Source organism: Falco punctatus (genome assembly GCF_963210335.1).
Source record: "Falco punctatus genome assembly, chromosome: 13".
In the NCBI taxonomy this organism is placed as follows: domain Eukaryota; kingdom Metazoa; phylum Chordata; class Aves; order Falconiformes; family Falconidae; genus Falco; species Falco punctatus.
The window spans coordinates 12375716-12396887 of NC_137593.1; the positions used below are offsets into that span (position 1 = coordinate 12375716).

At 52.6% G+C, this 21172-nt stretch overlaps 1 protein-coding gene across 4 annotated transcripts; it reads right to left on the minus strand.

Moving 5' to 3' along the window:
- Window positions 1-1892: 1892 nt before the first annotated feature.
- BCL6 (BCL6 transcription repressor) lies at window positions 1893-20947 on the minus strand. Of its 4 annotated transcripts, none has more exons than XM_080409505.1 (10): window positions 20836-20947; window positions 12002-12040; window positions 10824-10991; window positions 9527-9748; window positions 8405-9388; window positions 7599-7780; window positions 6336-6503; window positions 4709-4839; window positions 4165-4302; window positions 1893-3212 (listed from the first exon to the last, which is right to left on the minus strand). In XM_080409505.1, exons 3-10 carry the CDS (start codon window positions 10982-10984, stop codon window positions 3069-3071), a joined length of 2130 nt encoding a protein of 709 aa, XP_080265631.1. In that variant the 5' UTR covers window positions 10985-10991; window positions 12002-12040; window positions 20836-20947; the 3' UTR covers window positions 1893-3068. The 4 variants fall into 4 exon arrangements, with proteins under 4 accessions (XP_080265631.1, XP_080265633.1, XP_080265634.1 ...); XM_080409507.1 differs by lacking the exon at window positions 20836-20947 and adding an exon at window positions 14716-17604; XM_080409508.1 differs by lacking the exon at window positions 20836-20947 and adding an exon at window positions 14075-14394.
- Window positions 20948-21172: the final 225 nt, after the last annotated feature.

Sequence of the window (21172 nt, forward strand, 5' to 3'; positions counted from 1 at the left end):
TGCACGCAGACCTCTGCCCTGCCAACAGTAAGAGAGCGACTGCTAGTGCTTCAGCTGGATTGCCTGGAAAAGTTGTGACATCATTGTTTAAAAAAAAGTATCTGTCAGGAGGAGGAAACACAGCCATGATCCAGGAAAATACACTATTTATTTTGCAAATGCAGCTGAGCAAGTCAATGGGAAATAGAGGTCGTGGCTACGCAACCTGCTTGTCTGGGGCAAGTGGGGCTGTCAGCCCAGTCCACCCACTTCCAACAGTGACAACTGCGGTAATCAGAAAAGTAGCGAGCTCAAAGACAGGCAGCTCTGGTCAGAGAGGGGAGAGACCTATGTATGTGTGTCAAATGAGGACAGTATATATGTCAAAACACCATCATGAGTACAACCAGCTTTACTAAACATTGAAAAACCACCGGGGAGAGGTGGAGAGGGGAAGGAAGTGAGGCAGCAAAGTGGAAAAGCATGTTTTTGCTATTCCCAGTGCTCAGGCAATGCCCCATTTGTTGTCATTTTTACCCTACCCTGTGCCCAACACGAGTAAGCTGGTGAGGGCTGGTGCTGGGTTCAGCCGGGCTGAGCAGTCAGTGGGATGCACCAGCTCTGTGGGGTGAGAAATCGGCTCCTGCCCCGGGAGGATGCAGGTGAGAGGACCTCACCCCACAGCCGGCTGCCAGGCAGCCCCCCTGGCTGCCCAAATCAAAGAGGAGGAGGAAGGGGAGACTAGCTCCAGCTCAGTGCTCAGCTCTTGCTTTTTGGGGGCTGCTTCATGTGCCAGGCGATCTGGTCCGCTGGGAGACAGGCCAGAGGAGCTGGGGGCCTGCAAAGCAGTACTGCAAATTGGCTCCCCCCTTCTTGGCGTTTCCCTCCCATGCAGGGCTGCTTTGGTTGTCCCGTGTCCACCTTTGTCCATGGTGCATTGAAAAGTCCATCCTCCTCTTCACCTTCAGCTCCTCCTTCCTGCAGCCTCTCCTGACCCTGCAAACAGCTAGGCTCTCCCCTTGCAACTGGTGTTTCCTAGTCCCCTCACTGTGAATCACTCCCCAAGCTCTGCACCAAAATTATCCGTGAGGTAATTAAACTAAAAATGAAACATACCCTGTACAGCTCAGACCCTACCTCGGGCCATGCTGAGCAGTGCCCGAGCTCCACACCGGTGCTGGTTGTAGCCAGTCCTGCCTGGGTAATTCAGAGCAGCTTTTTGAATGAGGCTCTTGGGTTTTTTGCAACCAGTGAGCCCTCACCAGCAAGGAGCTGCTGGGTTGCTTGCACAGATCACGAGGCCTGATTACCCTATGGCTTCACCCCCCAGCTCTGCACAGCCACCCAAATGGACCAAAGCATCTCCTCTCACTGCCGCAGGAGAGCAGGGGGACTCCCCAGCTTTAGCCTGCAGCAAGCGTGCAATGGCTGGGAGCCCAGAGATGATGTTGGTCAGTGAGTTCCTGGAGGGGGTTACAGACCCTGCTCCACCAAACCATTGCACAAAGCGGTGGAACCGGCAGCTTCTTGCAGCCCCAGGCTCTGGAAAGTGAGAGGAACAGCAGGCAGCCTTCTTCCCTGAGTGATCCTGGCAATTGCATTGAGTTTCCAGGAAATATAAATAATCACCCGGCCATCTGGAACCGGCCCTGGGCTGGTCAGCAAAAGGTCCCTCCCAGGCTCTGCCCTATTTCCGCAGTGCGAGTGCATGAAGTATCAAGGAGGTGGCACATGGGAGAGTCCCCACTGGGCTGCAGAGCAGGGAGCTTGAGGCTTGCTCCCACCTCAAACCAGGGACCATCTTCACTTGACCCTGGAAGAAGCCCCTGCCCGGGTGCTCAGCCCCTTCCTAGGGCACCAACTGGCCTTCAAGGTGATGAAGGACAGGCAAGAACAGACCCCTCACTCCATCATACTTCACTTTTCTTCATTTTATTCTTTTATTTGTACAGCTATATTTTACAGAACGCATTAATGCAGTTTAGACACAGCCCAAACCCTGTCTCCCGAGATTGTTTATAACACAAGCATGTAAAATAAGACAAAAAAAAAACCCCAAAACCAAAAAAAAGAGAAACATTCCCCAATAGAGAATTCCACCAAAACTTCTTTCGCAACATCAGGCTGTACCTTGAAGAAACTGAGCTCAATATAGTCCATACATTGAAAACTTCCATTGAAAAGAAAGGCACCGTGCGAAACCACATGTTACATATATACAGACTGAGAACTAGAACAAAAAAAATTACACTTTATTATTATTTTAAATTCCTTCTGCAGCTTTGTTGGTTTAATACACACTTTTTTGTAAATTGTAAACCTTCACTTGCAAAAAAATACAAATACACTGATGCATTTAGACAAAATATTTTCTTACTTGTACAGATGCAATACTTTAAAATATCTCCTTAAGTGCTCTATCATAATAAAGATTCTCAGAGTGGCTTCTGCCTGCAGAGTCCAACTGAGCCTTTAATGCATTTTATATATTTTTAATATAGCTTTTTTTAAAGGTCTATATATATTTATTTTATATATATATTTATATATTTATATCTATATATATTTACAACTCTGCCATAGATTCCTTCACCTTTGGTTAAAAAAGTTAAAGCCCTCTCTTTAATAGCATACTTTCTTTTTAAAAGAACACACATTTTGCATACAAAAGAAAAAATCTGTTCCCATAAATCAACATTACATTCCTCATCTTCAAACGGCAAAGGCTGTGAAGGTTAGACTCCAGAGTTTATCAACACTCCACTGCACAGACATTTAAAATGACTATTTTTATTTTTTTATGTTTTATATACAGTAAGATCTGAATAATTTTATTTTTCTTTTTGTTTCACATAACTGGGAAAAATAAAACCCGTGTATTTGTAATTTTTTTTTTTTTAGGTTTCTAATGTTTTTCCACCTATCTGTACTATGGGTTTAGAGGCACTCCATCATGTGATGAATTTTTTTTTTTCTTTTTTTTCTTTTTTCCCCCCCTCCTTTTTCTTTTAAAGTGTTGCAAGTATCCTTTGGACAGCTTCTTCCCTCTCCCGCCCCAAGGTGACCTCCTCCTGGGAAATCCTCTGCCTTCAGCAGGCCTTGGGGAGCTCCGGAGGCACCTCGCTCGCGGAGATACGGTACTGCACCTTGGTGTTGGTGATGGCCCCGTGCTTCTGCCGGAGGTGAAGCCGCAGCTGGCTTTTGTGGCGGAAATGCAGGTTGCACTTCTCACACTGTGGGGCGAGAGGCAAAGGCAGAGGGGGTGAAACACCATGGCAGGGGGCACATCCTTCCCTTCAGGGTGGGGGTCCTGCAACAAATACCTGTCCTCTGCCCACTACCCCAGGATGCTGCGCCCATTATATCAGTAGATGAGGGAAAAGTGGGAACGTGCTGGGAGAAGCAGCACCTGGGGGCACCCCATCCCAGGCTTTCGGCAGCACATTCCAGTTTATGGGATGCACAAAGGCTGAGGTCCCTTAGGAGAGGACCCTGGCTGCAATGGACATAGCACCAAGCTCCTTATCTAGATGCTCAAACCAGCTAAAGGGCTATTTTGGGAGCGGCTTTTGACCCCTGCCAAGCTGGATGGCTCCAGGGGGATGTTTGGATGAGAAGTTGTGCTCCAATTCCCTCTCTAGCAGACAGGGAAAGCCAGAAAATCCTCAGCAAGGAGCTGGGAGCCCCCAGGGCTGCAAGCAAGGCAGGGCAGGCTTCTTGCTGGGCACAGGTACCACTGACATGGAGAACCCCAGGCCAGGCTTTCTGCTCCTTTCTCCCATCCCTGCACACAGCGGGTGGCTGTAATTTAAGCCACAGCTATTTGGAGAAGTGTGACCTTCTTCCACATAGGGTGGAAGAAAAGAAGAGCAGCTAAGACGCACCCAGCCTGGGTTGCACGTCAGTGTTTCCAACACAGCCGCTCATGACAAAATACATCAGCATCGGCTGATGCATGAGAGGGGGACCGGACACAAGGAGCAGGGATGTGACCTTGGTGTGGGGCGTCATGAGGCTGGTGACAGGCACTGGGGTGCTGCAACCAGCCCATGAAAATGCCCCAGCCAGCGCCCTCCCAGCTGCCAGGTTTGGCAGCCTCTTCTTCCAGCCCTGGCTGAGAGCTCCCACCAAAAAAACCCAAAAAACCAACCAAACAAAAACCCCAAAAAACCCAGGGTCACTCACATGATACGGTTTCTCTCCCGTGTGGATTCGAAGGTGACTTTTGAGGGTCTGCAGGTGCCGGAAGCGTGTGCCACAGATCTCGCAGGGGTACGGCTTCTCACCAGTGTGGATGAGCACATGAGCACGGAGGTGGGCCACCTAGAGAGAGCAGCTCTGGGTGAGGACAGCCCCAGGGATGAGGGCATCCCACTGGGACCAAGGACATCCCAGCAGGAGTGGGGTTCTGTCCAGATGTCTTTTTTTGGTCTACTGGGTTATAGCTGGGAGTCAGGCCCACATGTGTCTGAGGTCTGATACCTCCAACCCTTCACAGCAAATTGAGGAGAAGAGCTTAAACCAGCCATCAGGCTTTCTACTAAGCCAAACTGGCCCATACAGACCTTAAGGCCCCTATTTACCCCACACCACCACAGCAACAGCTGCCCAAGGCAGCGAGTGTGGCCCATCAGCCTCCTCCCTGCCATGAGGCATCACCAGTCTTGAGCAGGAGGTCCGGCCATGTCCCACCTCCCCAGGCACTGCAGGTCCCAGAGGCCACATGCACCTGGACAAATCTGGCCCCGCAGGTCTCGCACTTGTAGGGTTTCTCTCCGGAGTGGATGCGCGTGTGGGTTTTCAGGTTGGCCGGCCGGTTGAACTGTGCCCCACAGATGTTGCAGCGGTACGGCTTTTCTCCTGCAGAGCCCAAAAGAAAGGGAGAAGGGTTACGTACAGGTGTGCTCAGCCCCCATGATCCGTTACATATACACACACATATATATATATATGGCACTCCCCAAAGCTAAGTCTTCAGGTGCCAGACCCCATGGCATGGAGCACTAGCCCTGACTCCTGTCCCTTTTGGAGGTGGCTGCGGACATTGGTCAGGGCAGCTCAGGGTGTCCCCAAGAGCAGGGTGAGCTCAGGAGGGCCCTGGGCACTGTGGGTACCTTTGTCTTTCTTGGGTTGGGAGGGGCAGCCTTCAGGGCAAGAGAGAAATTTGGACATCTCTGCCAGTGAGGATTAACCGCAGCAGTCCTCCTGGTCCCACGGCAGCAGCTGGCACCTGCATCTCCCTAGAGCAGCCAGTGGGCCATGCAGGGCCACACAGGTGCCTTCAGGCTCCTCATGGTCCCCAGCATGTCCTGCCTCAGCCATTTGTCACCTCTTTAGAGGAGTAAAAAGAGCTGATAGAGCGGAAAGCTCTTTTTGGAAGACACTCACTTTTTGGAGGTCTCCCGGAAAACACCCAGTAACCCAGCTCCCAGGTCAGCTACAATCACTGCTGCTGCTGGCTCCCGGTGATGTGGGGAGCTGCAAAAAGGTTTCAACTAGTTTCTTCAGGCTTGTTGAAGATGGGCTCAATGGGGAGTGAGAAGCAGCCATACACCTTTCCCTTCTTGCCTTTTTCTTTTGTTTCCAGGCTTTGACCACATGCACCCTTGAACCCTGCCCTGGCACTTGTGTCATCTCGTTCACCTGTGCAGCCTTCCTGGAGCTCAGCTGAGAATGCAGGGAATTCATGTCTAATTCAGTGCAGCAGCACTGAGCTGTCAGCCCAGACTTCCCTTCCCCAGCTAGCGAACTGGCTGTTGACATGTTAAGCATTAATAAAAGCATGAAAAAAAAATCCCTAGGTTTGTCAGCAAATGGCTAAACCCTTAATATCTCTTTCCTTTCTCAGCTTTCATTGTGCTGATTCAGAGTCCATCCATTCACAGATTTTCCCATCAGCAGAGTTTCTGCCAGGCTAGATATGATCTGGATTTCTAGGATGCAGGGGAAAAAATACCCCAGACTTCTCCCTAAATGTTTTGGTTATTTTTTTAAGTTTTCTTTTTTTTTTTTAAAAAAAATCTATGACAAGGTAACCCAGAGGCCATGCACCTGCTCCCAGCTGTGCATTTTTCAAGATGCCTTTAGAAACAGTGATGCCCAGCACCTGACAGCAAAGGAGCTTGAGCTCCATCCCCACTGTGAGGCCAGGCAGCATCTCTTGCCATTCCCAGGTTTGGTGCTCTGCCCAAGGGCTCCCTGGCAGTGCCAAGAAAAGCACCTTGCTCTTCCCACCAGGGACAGCTTGTGTCACAGAACAGGGGATGCTACACCTGCAACAAAGCCAGCCACAAATGCTCACATGCCCAGCAACCCACAGCCTCCCCAGTAAGCTGTCCCGGTGGCCAACACTGTACCTGTGTGGACGGTTTTGTGGCTAGCAAGGTTGCCCTTGTAGCGGAAGGAGGCCTGGCAGCGGTCACACTTGTAGGGCTTGTCACTGTGGACTTGCAGAGAGTGTCTTTTGAGAGAGGCTTCCTCAGAGAACCGGCAGTCACACTCATTGCAGAAGAAGGCTCCATTCTCTGGCAGGGCAGAGACGAGAGCAATGAGATGGGCAGTGCATGGGCCAGCTCCCCGATAGGCCATGGGATGGGTTTGGGATGGTGGAGAGGGGCAGCCAGAGCAAGTGTTGGAACAACAAGCTGAGTGCAGATATTCATGGTCAGAGGTGCTTGCACTGTGCCACCACCTCCTGACCTTCACCTTCTTGTGCACACAGCAACAACATGCATGATTTGAGAGTGCAGTCACCATGAGCCATCCTCCTTCAGTGCAACACAAGCTGCTTCCAACAAGCCAGCATCTCGTCTGGACATCTTTCAGAGAGGTCCATAAAAGCACCCAAGTTATCAGGCATCCTCTGAAAAACTGATGCTCTGGAGCACCTCCAGAACCTTTAGAGGTCTCAAACCTTTACATGTACAGATGTCTTCCCTGACCATAGAAAGACCATCATCATCTGAAGCGCAAGGTAGGTCCCCCCAGTAGGAGGGTGTGTAACTCAAACACTGTATGCAGCTTTGAGCACCACCACAGTGGGGTTCCCTCTGTGGATCTCTGCCCACACCACAGGTGACAATTCTGCATTCCCTCTCCCTGAGCTACAGGCAGGTGGGTGCACAGATACTTGTCTCTGGGCTTGTAGAGTTTTGCAACAAGATTGCAAGCCTCATTATCTGCATTTCTCCAGATGTGTGCACTGGGCTCCCTGATAATGAAGATATCATGACGGATGCATGAGACACACCATCTTGCCTAATCCCCATTAGGGTCATTACATCTGCCAAGCTTGTTCTCCTGTGGTTCTGGTGGGGTGGGGTGCACTTTGTTTCCTGTCTTCAGCTGCCAAGTTTGCAGCCGGTGACTACCTCCCTGCACAAGGTATCTGGATGGTGCTGAGGAAGGGGAGGAAGGAAGCAATTCCCATGTGCGTGTGTCCCTCACATGCATGCACATAGCTGGTTAGCCAGTTAAGAGGGGACTGTAAAGCACCCTGGGATCCACCAGCATCAGGGACAAGTCTGAATTCCCGCTTGGACACTGGGTGGATGGGTCCCCAGACTGCAAAGCCCTCTTGCCTGCTGTTTGAAAAAGGTGACCAGGGATGCAAGACTCACCGCAGCTGGAGTCAGAGTATTCAGACTGGGTTTCCCCCATCTCCTCTCCAAAGTTTGAGCCAGGGGTATGAAGGCACATCTCAGCATGTTGTGGGGACTGGCAGCCACAGGAGCTGCACTTCGACGAATGCATGTACAGCGGGGACTGCCCTTCGCTGCTCCGAGGGGACCCATCCCGGGACCTGTGGAAGGACAGCAACGCACACAGCCGTGAGAAGGCTCTTGCTGTGCTTGAGCTACTGAGCCCTTGGTTGCACCCTTCCAGACACGAGGGACAGCCATGTTTTATGGGGACACTTTTGTGGTGAGATGCACAGCATAGCCCTGATCAACAATAGGTCCCTGAGCCTCAATCCTTCAGGTGCCCATTCACCAAACAACCTCAAAGTTCTCTAGAAACATCCAGGTCCAGAGGCCAGCGTACTGTTCTCCGGTAGTTTGGCTGTTCCAATGCTTACAGCCAAACAAAAGCCTGAAGCACAGGGAATCTGGTGAAAACCAGGGAGGGCAAATCCAGGCTCCAGAAACCTTCCAGAGCTGCCAAAGTGAGCCAGGGATTCCTGACTCAATGTTCCCAATTCCATTGCCAGTCCAGGCTGGAACCGCTACGGTGGGGACATCTGGCACCCAGTTGATGTCACTGGCAGTGCTCCACCAAATGCACAGGCTTCCATCTGCTCACGGCTGGAATCCCCAGCCCAACGCTACGGGTATTTCACACACTTCCAAACCCTCAGCAATAATGCAGGGAGTCCCGTCTCTCGGCGGGATGGGGGCGGGGGGTAGGGGGGTGCAGATCTTCTTACCTGTTAACGATATTGTTGAGCCTGCTGGCTTGCGGGATAGTAGAGTCTTCTCCATTCACACTTATCTTGGTGGGGGATTGCACGTTGAGATGCTCCGGCTCCATGGACTGCTGGCAAGTGGACATGGGCACGTAGGTGCGAGGAGAGAGGGTTCCCATCTCATTCTGGTCAGCACTGTCTTGCTTGGTGTTCTGATTGAGAGAGTTGAGGACGATGAACTTGTACTTCTTCCAGTTGCAGGCTTTGGGGTCTGTGGGGCTCTTGGTGAAGAGGGAGCTGGAGTTCTGACTGATGCGGGCATTCTTGCTGCTGCTGGACTCGGTTGGTGAGTTGGGCTGACAGTCTGACTTCTGGGGGCTCTGGGGGCTGATGAGTCCCTTGCGGTCCAGGGGGGTGTTGGTAGGCTCAAAGTGCTGGCTGATCTCATCCTCTGAAGAGGTCCGCTCCTCCTCTTTGGCCACTTTGTCACAAGAGAAATAGGGATTGTTCCGGATCGAAGGGACAACAGGTTTGGGGCCAGAGGCTACGCTGTAGTGCATGTCGCTCCTGGCTTCTTCAGCAGCACCTTCTTTCGGAGCGTAGATGGTAGCATGGCACATGTTGGCCGAGATGTCGGTAATGGTTCTCATGTACTCGGTGGGGATTGTCCTGGAGCTGTCGCATGGCAGGATCCGCTCCTTGGGGAAGGCACCTGCCCTTGAGAGTTCAGAGAGAGGCATCCTCATCTCTCGCAACTCATCATCCACAAGGAAGCTATTTAGAGGGAGAGGGCTGTATCCATGGTAAGAAATGGGGGATCCAGACAAACTGTTGATCAAACCAGGTGCAAAGGCCCTCCCATTGCAGAGGGACCCATTTTGGAGAGGCATGCCATTCTCCGAGACATCTCTGCTCCGATAAGCCATCACCTCTGGGTGGCTCAGCATCCGTCCAGCCAAAAACTCTTCCCTTGGGGTCTTCACAGCAGACACCATCTCCGCTTCACTGGAACCAGGCAAAAAGGAGGGAGATGCAGTCATTTTCAGCCCATAAGGATAAATTTGCAGATACTTCGTCAGTTCTGCCCTCTCACCCCCCAAACACACCATCCCAGGCTCTCCAAAGTTCACTCACGGTGCTTACCTAGACTTGACAAACCTTCGGCAGGTATCAACCACGTGCTCCATCTGCAGGTACAGTGCTGTGGCCATCACGGCCATGATATTGTTCTCCCTCAAGTTCAGGCGGGATGTATACATGAAATCCAGGAGGATGCAAAACCCCTCAGGGTTAATTTCAGGGTCCAGGTTGATGACATTCAAGTTGCACTTGAGCTGGTCAGTGAAGATGCTGTAGAAGAGGCCACTGCAGAGAGGAGACAGGAGAGAAGACAAGTGTTATGACAATTCAGAGGAAAAAAGGAGAATTTGTCCAAAATCCCTTAGCGCAGAGGGGTTTGTGAACGGGAAGGGAGGAGGAGGCAATTAGAAAATTCCCGGAGCTTCCCCCTTATTATCAAGCTTGGTTTTGCAGCTTAGTAAGCGTCTTCTGCACTGCACTTTTCCCAACTGGAACAGCCTGCTTTTAGATGTCACCTGCTCAACAACTCCCCATTGCCTCCATTTAGAAATTCCCCTTCTTTTTTTTGTTGTTCTTACCACCACCCACCACCCCCTTCCCGCTCTGACTCATGTCTTTCAGAAGCCTCTTGGTGCATCCACGCTCACTCTGTAACTGGGGCCGGGGGGGGCGAAAAAATGGAAATGTTGGCAAAACATTTTTCATATAGTCAAACCTCGGCTTTTTCAAATTTGTATATCTTGTCAGCAGGAGACTCTGGAAAGCATCTGCTGTAATTCAACTGGGCAATGGTGGGATGTTAATTAGTGTTCTCTAGGAAGCAATTCCAGCAATCCTAGGAGCTGGAAAGGGATTTTAGACCCCACCGTGTTTCGGAAAAAAAGCAACAAAGGTGGGTGCAGCCAGCAGCCTGGGAGCCAGGGAGGAATAGCTCTAAAAATAGCAGTGGCCAGGGACGCCGTGGTCACAGAGGGCTCACTCACCCTGGTGAGCACCCAGCCCTCCCTCCCCTGCCCTGTCCTGCCCCTGTGCAGCATTTGTGCTCTGCCTTCAGGGTGTGCCTCATGACTGCTGTGCTCCTGTTTGTCTCTGTGTGCCGTGCGTGGGCAACGTGGGCATGCAAGGAGGAGAAAGGCACGGGCATGCAAGGAGAGAGGTGTGGGCACCGCACTGAAGGCAAAAGTTCTCAGCTCTAATCCTATTACAGTTGCAAATTTCTTGGCAGCCCCTTTCAGTTCTGCTTCTCTTTCTGCCTCCCTGTCTGTAAACCTCAGGAGCCTCCCTGGGGCTGCAGCCGCGTTCTGGTGGCCAAAGGCAGAGGGAGCAGGGAAGGGAGGCAGGGACAGGACCCTGCTCTCACCTGCAGGCCATCAGGACTGTTTTGTGGGCTCTGAACTGCTCCCGGTTCACAATGATGACAACATCGGTCAGGATATCCCGGCTCCTAAGGCGGTTGAGATTGAGGAGGACATCGCTCGCATGGCGGGTGAACTGGATGCAGCTATCTGCTGGCGAGGCCATCTTGAGTCTGCTCAAAACAGAAGGAGGAGGAGAATGGGAATGGGAGCTGCTGCCCTGGGACGTGCTCAGATGGCCAGCTGGCACTGGTAGAGACGGCACCAACTCCCTGGTGCCCAGGCAAACCGCCCTGCACCACACCAAGCGCCTGCCAGGCTGCTCAGTGAGGTGTCTTGGCTGACGGTGAGACCTGGCGTGTCTCAGTCCCACGTAACAAGCTGGCGGGCAAAGGCAACCAGACCCTCCTGAAGATTAGCTAACAGGCTCCTCTTTCTCCCTGCCTCACCCACGGTGGCTCCGCCCCAGCCCACTCCTCCCACCACCGCTTGGGTTCATCTCCATGAAGCTCCACACACAGCTTCCTAAGCCTTCTGATCTTCTTCAGGAGCCATGCCCTCACCCGCCGGCTGGCTGGCTGTAAATCCAGCCACGGGAATCAGAACAAGCCTTAAGGTCCCAACTGAGGCTGAAGGATTTCAACACCTGGAAAATCCAGCCCTCAGTGGAGCACCAACCTTCACCCACCAGCAAAATACCTTCCTGCTCCCGAGTGGTGGCCAGTCTGGAGAAGACCTGTCACAGTTTCCCAATAAATCGGTGGTGGCAATGAGGAGCAGAACTCATCTAACCTGCTGGGCTGCTACCCACACCACAGCCCAGTCTCTCCCCATGCGCAAGGCTTGGGTTAGTCGAGGAACATGAAGCCTTCCCCCAGCACAACACCCACTGACCCATCTCAGAGGTGTCCTCCCAACTAGCACCCAGGAGAGCCCACATCTCCCTGTGCCTGAAGTTTAGGCTGGAATGTGCATCCTCACTGTGAAATTCCTCCACAATCCACCCCCTCCCACAACCCTGACTCCTCCTCTTTCCCCAGCAGCATATGAACGTACGGTATTTTCTACAGAGCAGCTGCTCTCCTGAAAACAAATTCCAGCTGGGTCTAATGAAATATTTCATTCAATGTGGTAAAGGGAAGGGAGGGCTAGGAGGAAAAGCACAAAATTTAAATTTACATACCCAATGCCTCAATTCACAGTCCAAAAGTTTCTTTCAAACCTACAAATAAAGCACAAGAAAACAATCGCCACATTAGCTGGTAATTATGAATTGGCTGTGGCAGGACACAAGCCTGCTGTTTCACTCAAGTATCAGCTGGATAAAAGCTAAAGATAACAAACCTTCTACTCTCCAGTAAGGTTAACATTTGTTTCTTCCGGTACAGTACGTTCTTATCACAACCACAGGCTTTGAGAATCCAATCATAGCTTCTTCCACACCCTCTAGCCCAAACCATGGGCGGATGCCAAGGAGATTTTCATTTCCATGACTCAGGAACTTAAAGGCAGGTGGGGAAGGGAAGTCAAGCGAGAATTTTCTCACCACTTCTTTTGGAGATAACTCTTCCCCTGCCAAGACCGAATTCCCGGCTGGTGCCACATTCAAGACCAATGCCATTATTCCCAGCACCTTGTTAACAGGTATGACTGACACAGAAACATCTGCTGCTACTCTGCTCAGAAACCTGGAAAGAGCCTGAATCCAGTCCTCCAAAACAGTTACTGCCCTTCTATGAATATTTGTGCGCTCCAGACACCGGTGAAAACGCCCTGGGACGGGACCGCTGAACAGACTCGGGAGGATATGGGCGTCAAGCACCAAAGTGACTTGGCTAGGATTGCATAGGAAGCCAGTGGCGGAGACGGATGAAGACCCAGAACAAATGCCTTCCTCTGCCTGCTGTAAAAGCCTTCCCCTAAACCGCAAGCTTTGTCTCCGTCTGCTGGCTTCACAGGCAACACTGCTGGGGCAGCACGGCAAGGAAACCCAGGAGTTAACTGCCTTCCAGAACTCACACCATTACTCCCTAATTTACCTAAAACCAACAAAGACAACTGGCCCAGAACCAACGCAGGAAGAAGGTTCCCAGGCAGCCGCCCCAGCAGGGAGAAGTACAATAAATAAGTGAACCCACAAACCCCAAGACCGTCATCACATTATTATGAGGATGTCCCCTAAAAACTGGATGGAGTCAGTAAGACTGCCAGAGCTTGTAAAGCCCATTCAGCCCCCTGAGGACAAGTGTCCCCTTCCCTCTCGGATGCTCGGATCTGGAGCCCAAGTTCCCCTCACACTCCCAGAGACGCTGGGGTGGGATGAAGAGTGACGTTTAAGGCAAGGTATCACACACAAACCTCAGAAGGATGTCTTACAGCCCCTCCAGCCATCAAATGCAAATCTTCAGAGCCACTCTGAGCCTGGCTAGCTTAAAACTTTACGCACATACAAAAAGTGACTCATTTCCCAAATACTGCAGACTCTGACCTTTCTGTACGCACTTTCTGCCAGCTATCATCAATCGCCCAGCACACATCCGTGCGTCCATATGAGCAAATATATGCATTTGGGGCAGCTGGGTGGCATCCCCACCTCGGCTGTGCCAGCAGACGCGCTGCACCGGGCTCCCGGGGCCTCACCCCGGTGTCACAGACACGGGGAGGTGACCCATCCATAAACCAACAAAGTTACAAACTGTGAGATGAACTCTGCGCCCATGAGCATCACGTGAGAAGCTGCTGCTGTCGCCAAATTCCCTTACTCACAGTGAGGCTGCAGCGCTGCCTGGGGAGACATCCAGCTCCTCTCCCACAGCTGGACCCCAGCACAGCACCCCACCCCCGCCATCCCACTCCAAAATCACCCCTCCCCAGGCTGTGCTGCTGCAACGCCCACAGCCCCAGAGCCCAGCAGGTGTATCCCCAACAGCTCCCAGCTGCAGGATGTGGGCATGCAAAAGGGAAAGGGACCTTCCTTCCCCTCACTCTGCAGGGCCAGGTTAACCCTGCCCTTCCCAGCCTCTGCACAGCACCAGCTCTGCACCCCAACATGGGAGGATGCTCTGACCAGAGAAGCAGACAACAAGGAGCAGAAACCAGTGATGGGGAGCAGAAAAGACCACCACAGCCGAGCATGGTCTTCACCATGCACACCCCCCTCCAAAGCCCATGAGGCTCCCCCAGGCTCAGCTGGGGCCAGAGCATCACCCCAAGCCCCTGTTCCCGCCCACTGCACCCCAGTTTTCCTGCCCAGTACCTCACTGGTGTGAGCTCTCCAGCAGCACTCAGGGCTGCGCACCAGGGCTTGCTGTGCCCAGAGATGAAGGTCTGGGCCAGACGCAGGGCACATTTCGGGGGTGGCCATACGGGACCGCCACTGCTGCTGCCTTCCAGGAAGGCAATGGGTCTGCCCCAGCGGTTCAGGGAATGGCCCTTCCCCGCCGGCACCTCCCCGAGAAAACCCATTCCTGGAAGGGAGCCCAGGGCTGGCTCTGCCCTCCCTGCAGCCGGCTCAGCAAGCATGGGGAGAGCGCACCTGCATGTGGGGAACCCCTCGCAGCTCCACCCCATGCAAAGGGAGGACCCCCACGGCTCCCCCACCGAAGGGCAGAGGGGAGAACCAGGGACTTGCCCACCCCCACCCTCCCAAATACATCTCTGCCACGCACAGGGAAACCCTGCCATCCATCCACTCCCCCATTTATAGGGAATCCCTTCTCATCCTTCCTCCTCCCACTCTATGCACAGGGAGAACTCCTTGCTTCCCTGCCCCTCCATGCATGGGGGATACCCTGTGGTCTCTGCCCCCACCCATCCACAAATGCATAGTTTTGGGGAAGGCATCGATGACTCCCCCTCCCTGGGATCACTCCCCCTCCCTGTGCCCCCCTCTCCTACCCCTCCAGAGCCCGCAGCGCCGACTCCCTCACATCACCCTGGAGGGTTGGCTGGGTACAGTCTCCCTTCCCCACAGCCTCATCCCACACAGTGCTCTGAAACTGCCCGCCCAGGGGAAGCTCCATCCTCCCCTCCCTTTCCTCCCCACTCCCAGCACCCTGCAGGGTCCCAGCCCCACAGGAACATCCCATCTGCTGCCATGGCACACTGCCAGCTGCCTCTCCACCTTGCCAAGGGATGCCTGGTTTCTCCTGAACAGCGACCAGAGGGGACAACCAAGAAAATGAGGTGGTGTTGGGGTGCCCCCCCCCCAACGCAGTCATTGGTGCTACAAGCCATGGTGAAGAGGATGCTTTTGACTGGGGGTGTGCAAGCACCCAGCTCAGCTTTCCCGATGTCATGCAATCAGGGGGCACTAAGCGTCCTTTAGCTGTCACAGCAGAGTTTTATTAATTTAGTAGCTTCTGGTTGGTGTCTAGGCCAAAACGTGGCTGGGTTAATAATAACCCCAGAAGAGACCAAGACAAGCCCTAGCGCACAGTGTCAGCACAGATCAAAAGCAGCATCGCTAGTGCAAGCCCTGTCGTATTTTCTGTCGTACCCTTCCGTGAGCGGACTGCACTCGCTCTATCGAGCGGTCTCTGCTAACTTTCAGTCTGATCCAATTTCCTGCCAGCAAACAAATGTTTCTAGGAAATGCAATACATTATCTGGACGGGTTTATTATCAGCATTTGGAACCAGGAAAACTGCATATTTTCTCAAGCGCTGCAGGGAACTTTATAGTTTGTACTTCAAAAGAGGGTTTAAAAGGATTGCCCTTGAAAGCTGGCCCGGCTCAAGTCTCCACATTATTTTGGTCTTTGCAGAAGAAAACGCAGAGGCGGGGGGGAAGCACACTGAAACCGCCTCCAATGTTTTCCACTAAAGAGGACTCCCCTGACTGCGAGGCAGAGGCAGTGCGCGCCCTTGGGAAGAGAGGAGTCAAGCCTTCTTCAGCATTTCAAACGACCCCAAGCAATTTGGCACATTAATTTTTTAGGGGAAGGCAGGAACCGCATCCCAGCTGAAGTCAAGGGAGCTACTCCAGAGAACAAGGAACAGACACCGTACCCTGCCAACACCGAGCCCTGCACTGAGCTGCCAGCCCAACAGCAGGGGTACAGCTGGAGCTGGATGTCCCCAGCAGCTGAGCCAGGTCCCGAGTCCAGCCGGGCCAGGAGGAGGTGCCCAGTCATACCCACCCCACACCGGGGTGGCACATCACCAGCCGGCACCGACCCGACCCTCCCTGTCTCTGTCCTCCTGGGGCTGAGGGTGGCACAGCTCCTTCTGGCAGTAAGGAACCACTTAGGCATCCCGCCTGGATGGGACGAGACACACAGGCAGCTTGGGGTCCCTTGGCCAGGAGAAAGACAGCCCCTCAGCCCTACATTTAGCCGAACAGATTTAAGGAGACCCATTTCAGAGAGTACTACAGGACACGTTCTTCAGGACTCACTGTCCTGCAGTGTGCTTGTCCCAAGCTGTCCCCTCTGTAAACCGGGGTCCCACGTCCCTCGTGGGTACCTTCCATGTAGTCCCTAGGCAGCACACTGACCAGGAGAAAGAGCAGGAGTAAAACAATATAGACCAAAATTTTCTCCCCTCTCCCAATGCCCTTAGTACTAATCTCCCTGTGTTTTAGCTGTGAAGCTCTACTGAGATTACTGGAGTTTTAAAAACAGTCCTGAAGAATACACACTTGCCCTAATTTAGGGGTGTGTGTCTTTTGGCTGCCAGCATCCTGCAGCAATGAGAGCACACAAGATCTAGCATGGATTAAAAAAAAATAATTAAAAAAAAAGGACAAAAAAAAAAGCAGGGAGGACTACATTTGCAGTCTAAATTTGCAGTCTGAAGTAGTTTACTGGTCAGATGCTGACTTTTGGATACTCATCTAACCAAACTGCAAACTGTGAACTCCTGAGGTTTGCCAATGCCTGCTGTAAACATGGAAACCAAGTGTCACTTTTTGCCAAACAGAAGAATGGTTTAAAAATAGATCTAGAAAAGAATACAGGCAGTCAGCATACAGGGCTCCCGTTTATAGACTCCCATGCTACTATAAAATGGAACAAGAGGTTATGAGCACGCAGGCAATTTTTAACCAAATTTAGATTTTACAAACTTCTCAGAAACCTGCAAACAACATTTCAGGCTCCAACTGAATCAGTAAAAGCTCTCTGTGCAGAGTTCGCAGCCCAAATATTACAGCACATGGACTAAAACAGGCATGAAATGGTTCTTCAACCTCAGTGCCATAAATATGTGAATACCATACGCAAGCTGCACGCTGAGAAATGCACCTACGGGTTAGAGCCTCATTTTACTCCCCTATAGACTTTGTAACAAGATTTGATTTTCTTTTTAATGGAGTATTAATATAAAATGAGAGGACACCCACCCCTGCTCCTACAACACAGGACTGTCTCACAAAGTGTTACCATCTGTATTTGTAATGTGTTTTTGAGGACAACATCACTGTTTATTAAAAAAAGAAAAACACCATTCCTACAAATTAGTATTAAGTTGTTGCCATCTGGGGCTGAAAGCTGTCCCCCCCCAAAAAAAAAAGAAAAAACAAAACAAAAGAAAAAAGCATAGCTTTACAATACATCCTAAATTAGGCAGAAATTCAAGGGCAGATTAACACCACAACTTGGAAAGATTTTCACATGTGATTTCATGACCAGACCTGGAGAGAACTCCATATGGAAATGTCAATGACTTTAGTAAGTGCTCGGTTGTTTCCAATTAGACTCCTTAAGCAAGTTCAGTGGCATCCAGAGTTTCCTCTGCCACCTTCCTCCTAGCTGGCAAGCAGTTTTGGTGTTGGGTTTTGGGGTTTGTTTTTTTTTCCTTCCCCCCCCCCCCCCCTCTCTTTTTTGTTTTAATGAGCAGTTAATAAATACGTCCCTACTCTCCCGAGGCTCTGGGCTCCGCCAGCCCCTGCCCTGGCCGGGCGGAGGGAGCAGACGTGACACTAGATGGCACCAGTCAGCTTTGCTGCAGGAGCAAATTTTCCCCTTGGAAAATAAAACACCCCAACCAAACCTGGAAAACATATAATTTTGTCGATGTAATTCTGTTTCTTTTAAAACGCGTCTGAGCAACATTACTTTTACGAGCTTTTCCAGCCTTGTTTTGAAAAACTTAATGTTTCTGCTAGGTTTATTTTTGTCTCATCAGACAGCAGGCTGAAGTCCTCCCAGCGCTGCAAACAGGGATGTCTAAAAAGTATCATAAAGACTTTTGACGGATTTTTTTTTTTTTTGGGTGTGATTTGTAAGAATCACTTCTCGTTCCGACTTCTTCCTTTGCAATAATAACTAACCAGTTAACCTCCACTTCCTCTCCCAATATTGACTCAGACAGTCAGAACTGAGGGGGATTGGAAATTGGAATTGAAATGCATCCCCAGAGATCTTTGATCTGTTTTGCCAGTCAAAATTGAACGTTTGGAGATGAAGTCTTTTCTTACTGGAACAATGTAATAATCCATTCTTCTGGAAAATTGCTAGACATCCTTTGAATATTTTAATGGCTTGGTGACTTGTTTCATGGAGCAAAAAATGTCGTCTCTAAGTTTTAAACCTGGGATCCTCTCGTTAGGAGAAAAGAACAGAACATCAGGTTCTGCCTCTCCATGTCTATATAAAGAGAGGTTTCCCCTAAAATATTTTTAAAGCAATTTTTGAACTGTAACCCAAGGGCTGCAGGAGGAAGCCTGTATTTGCTCTTAAAGCACTTATCCTTTAAACCTTTGAAAGAATACAGCAAATAATAATTTGTAGCGCATTTAAAAGCTCAGGAGAGGAATCAATAAGCATCCTCAGATCGAACGAGGGCCTGAGCCCATACCCGGCCCTGCTGACACTTCTGCTGGCACAGGTAGGAATGTGGCCCCAGACAAACGTCAGACCAATGCAGCGCTTCTTTGCTGAGCCTCACCCGCCCGGCCCCAGCCTCCCTTCGCACTGATCCTGCGCCTACTGAAGTCAGTGGAAAAAACTAACCAGGGCCGGGTTTGTTTTTATTGTTTTTGACTCATGATTTTAAGCCCGGATTTGCTTCTTCCCTGGAAATGCAACAGGGGGGTCAAAGGCAGCTTTTTAGGCACATCTGAGAGGCCGCTGCAGATTTTTCTAAACAAACGCCTTGCTTTCTCTTTCCCTCCTTCCCAAGAGGCGATTTCATAACATTTCATACAGTGACTTTGCAAACTAAAGGCGGGGGGGCAGGATGGCGAGGCAGAGGGCCCGGGGGGGGGGGGGGGGGGGAGGGGGCGGCCGGGAGAGGTCGCTGCCGCCCGACCACTAAAGTTTTCATAACAAAGTTGGGCTTTTTCGGTTTTGTTTTGCCTTTTTTTTTTTTTTTTTAAGGGGGGGGGGGTTTAAAACAAATAATATAGCTACACACACAAAACCACACACCTAAGTAAAAGGGGGGGAAAAAAAGAAAAAAAAAAGAAGCCTTGTCCCCTTTCCCCACCCGGTTTTGCTTTCCCGGGGAGAGGGGTGGGCCGGGGGGCGCGGTGCGCGGGGGTTGCGCGGGGGTTGCGCGGCCGGCCTCGCCGCTCGCTCCAGGAATAGCGTGTGGCCGGGGGCCAGCCCCGCGGCTGCCGGCGGCAGATTTACGAGCGCCTGTCGCCGCGCCAAGTCCGCCGCGGTAGTAAACACAGGGGAAGGGCTGCGCTGGGGGCACCGGGCGGCTCCCCCGCGCCGCGCCCGGCACCCCGTCCCCTGCCCGGCTGCGCCCCGCTTCCCCCGCCGGCCGCCCTCCTCCCGGCGCAGGGTCCCCGCTCCTCCCGGCGCGGGTTGCGATTATTATTATTTTGAGCCCTGCGCGTAACACTCGGAGTTGCTCCGCACACTTTCTTCCCCCTTCGCGGGCTTCGCATGGCGTTTTATTTTCCAGCCGGCGAAAGGCGGTCGCTGCCGCCCCGGCACACCCCGTCGAGGCGAGCGCGGCTCCCCCCTGCCCCGGGCTCCGCGGGGCTCCGGGGGCCGGCAGCCGGCGCCGGCCGAGCCTCCCCGCGGGCTCCCCCCTTCCCCGGGCAGAGAAATGCCGCAAGTCTTCTCCATCACCGCCCGCTCTTAGCCCGGGGCTTGACAGACCGCGGCGCAGCCCCGCCACAGGTTGCAAAACGCACCACCAGCCGTTTCGCAGTTGCATCGGAGACGGAATAACGATAATGATTATATATTAATATAATAATGAAAATGCGGGGGGGGGGTAACGATGCGGAAAGGCCGGAGCGGCGGTGCCCGGTGCCGCCGAGCCCCCGCGCTGCCGCCAGCCCTGCTCCGCGGTGGCTTTGTGCGCTGGCGGCACGACAACAGCGACATAAGACGCACACAGAAAAAAAAATAAAATAAAAGGGAGGAAGGAGAGGGGGGGAGAAAAAAAAAAAAAAAAGGAGGGGGGGGGTAATAACACACCCCGACTGAGGGATCCAGCCATTGGGAGCCGACCCCGAGTCACGCAAAACGCCACCAGCCCGGCGGCCGCGCTCGCCGCCGTCCTGCGCCCGCGGGGCGGCTGCAGGTGCAGAGCGGAGCCGCCGCCGTCCTCCCCGTCCCTACCCGGCCGTCACGCGTGCGGGAAAGCCAATAATCCCAGATAACCGATAATCCCCGGGAGAGGACGGCGAGGGGAGACACCTCCCCCCCTCGCCGCCGCCGCCTCCCCTTATACACGGTCCCAGCGTTAAGACATGCAGGCACCCCTATTTTTCTCGCCTGACAGCGGGCAAGGAAAGAGGCGGTGTGCGTGTGTGCGTCTGTAGAATTAAATAAATGAAGCGGGGGAGGGGGGGAATAGGAGAGAATAAAAAAAAAAATATAATAAAGGGCTGCCGGGGCACCTGCAGCGGGAAAGGGGGGGAAGGAAAGAGGGGGGAAAAAATGGGTAGAAATATATAGAGGCGGCTCCGCGCCAGGCGTCGGAGCGGGGCAGGGAGGGAAAGAGGAGGGAAAAAAAAAATGGAGAGGAAAAAAAAAAAAAAAAAAAAAAAAAGAGAGCGAGCGAGAGAGAATTAAAGGGTAAAATCGGCCGCGGCAATAGAAGCAGCAATCACCTGGTCTCCGGGCTTTCCTAGAAACTCCTTGCATCACCACTTCTAAGAACCCCAGTTCTAAGAATCAACAGAGCCCAATTCTCGGAATTTGAGCTGCAGACTCTACCATTGCGCCGAGCATGGGGAGGGCCGCGGACCTCCCCCTGCCGCTCCGCCGCCGCCGCCGCTGCCCTCCCGGGCCGCGGGCCCCCCCCGCGCCGCCCCCACAGGGGGCGGCGCGGGGGGGGGCGCGCTGCCCGGGAGGGCGACGGCGGCGGCGGGGGTCCCATCGAGTCGCCCTCCCTCCTTCACTCCCCCCCTCTCCCCGTTCCCAGTGGTCTCGCCCGGGCGGCGGGTC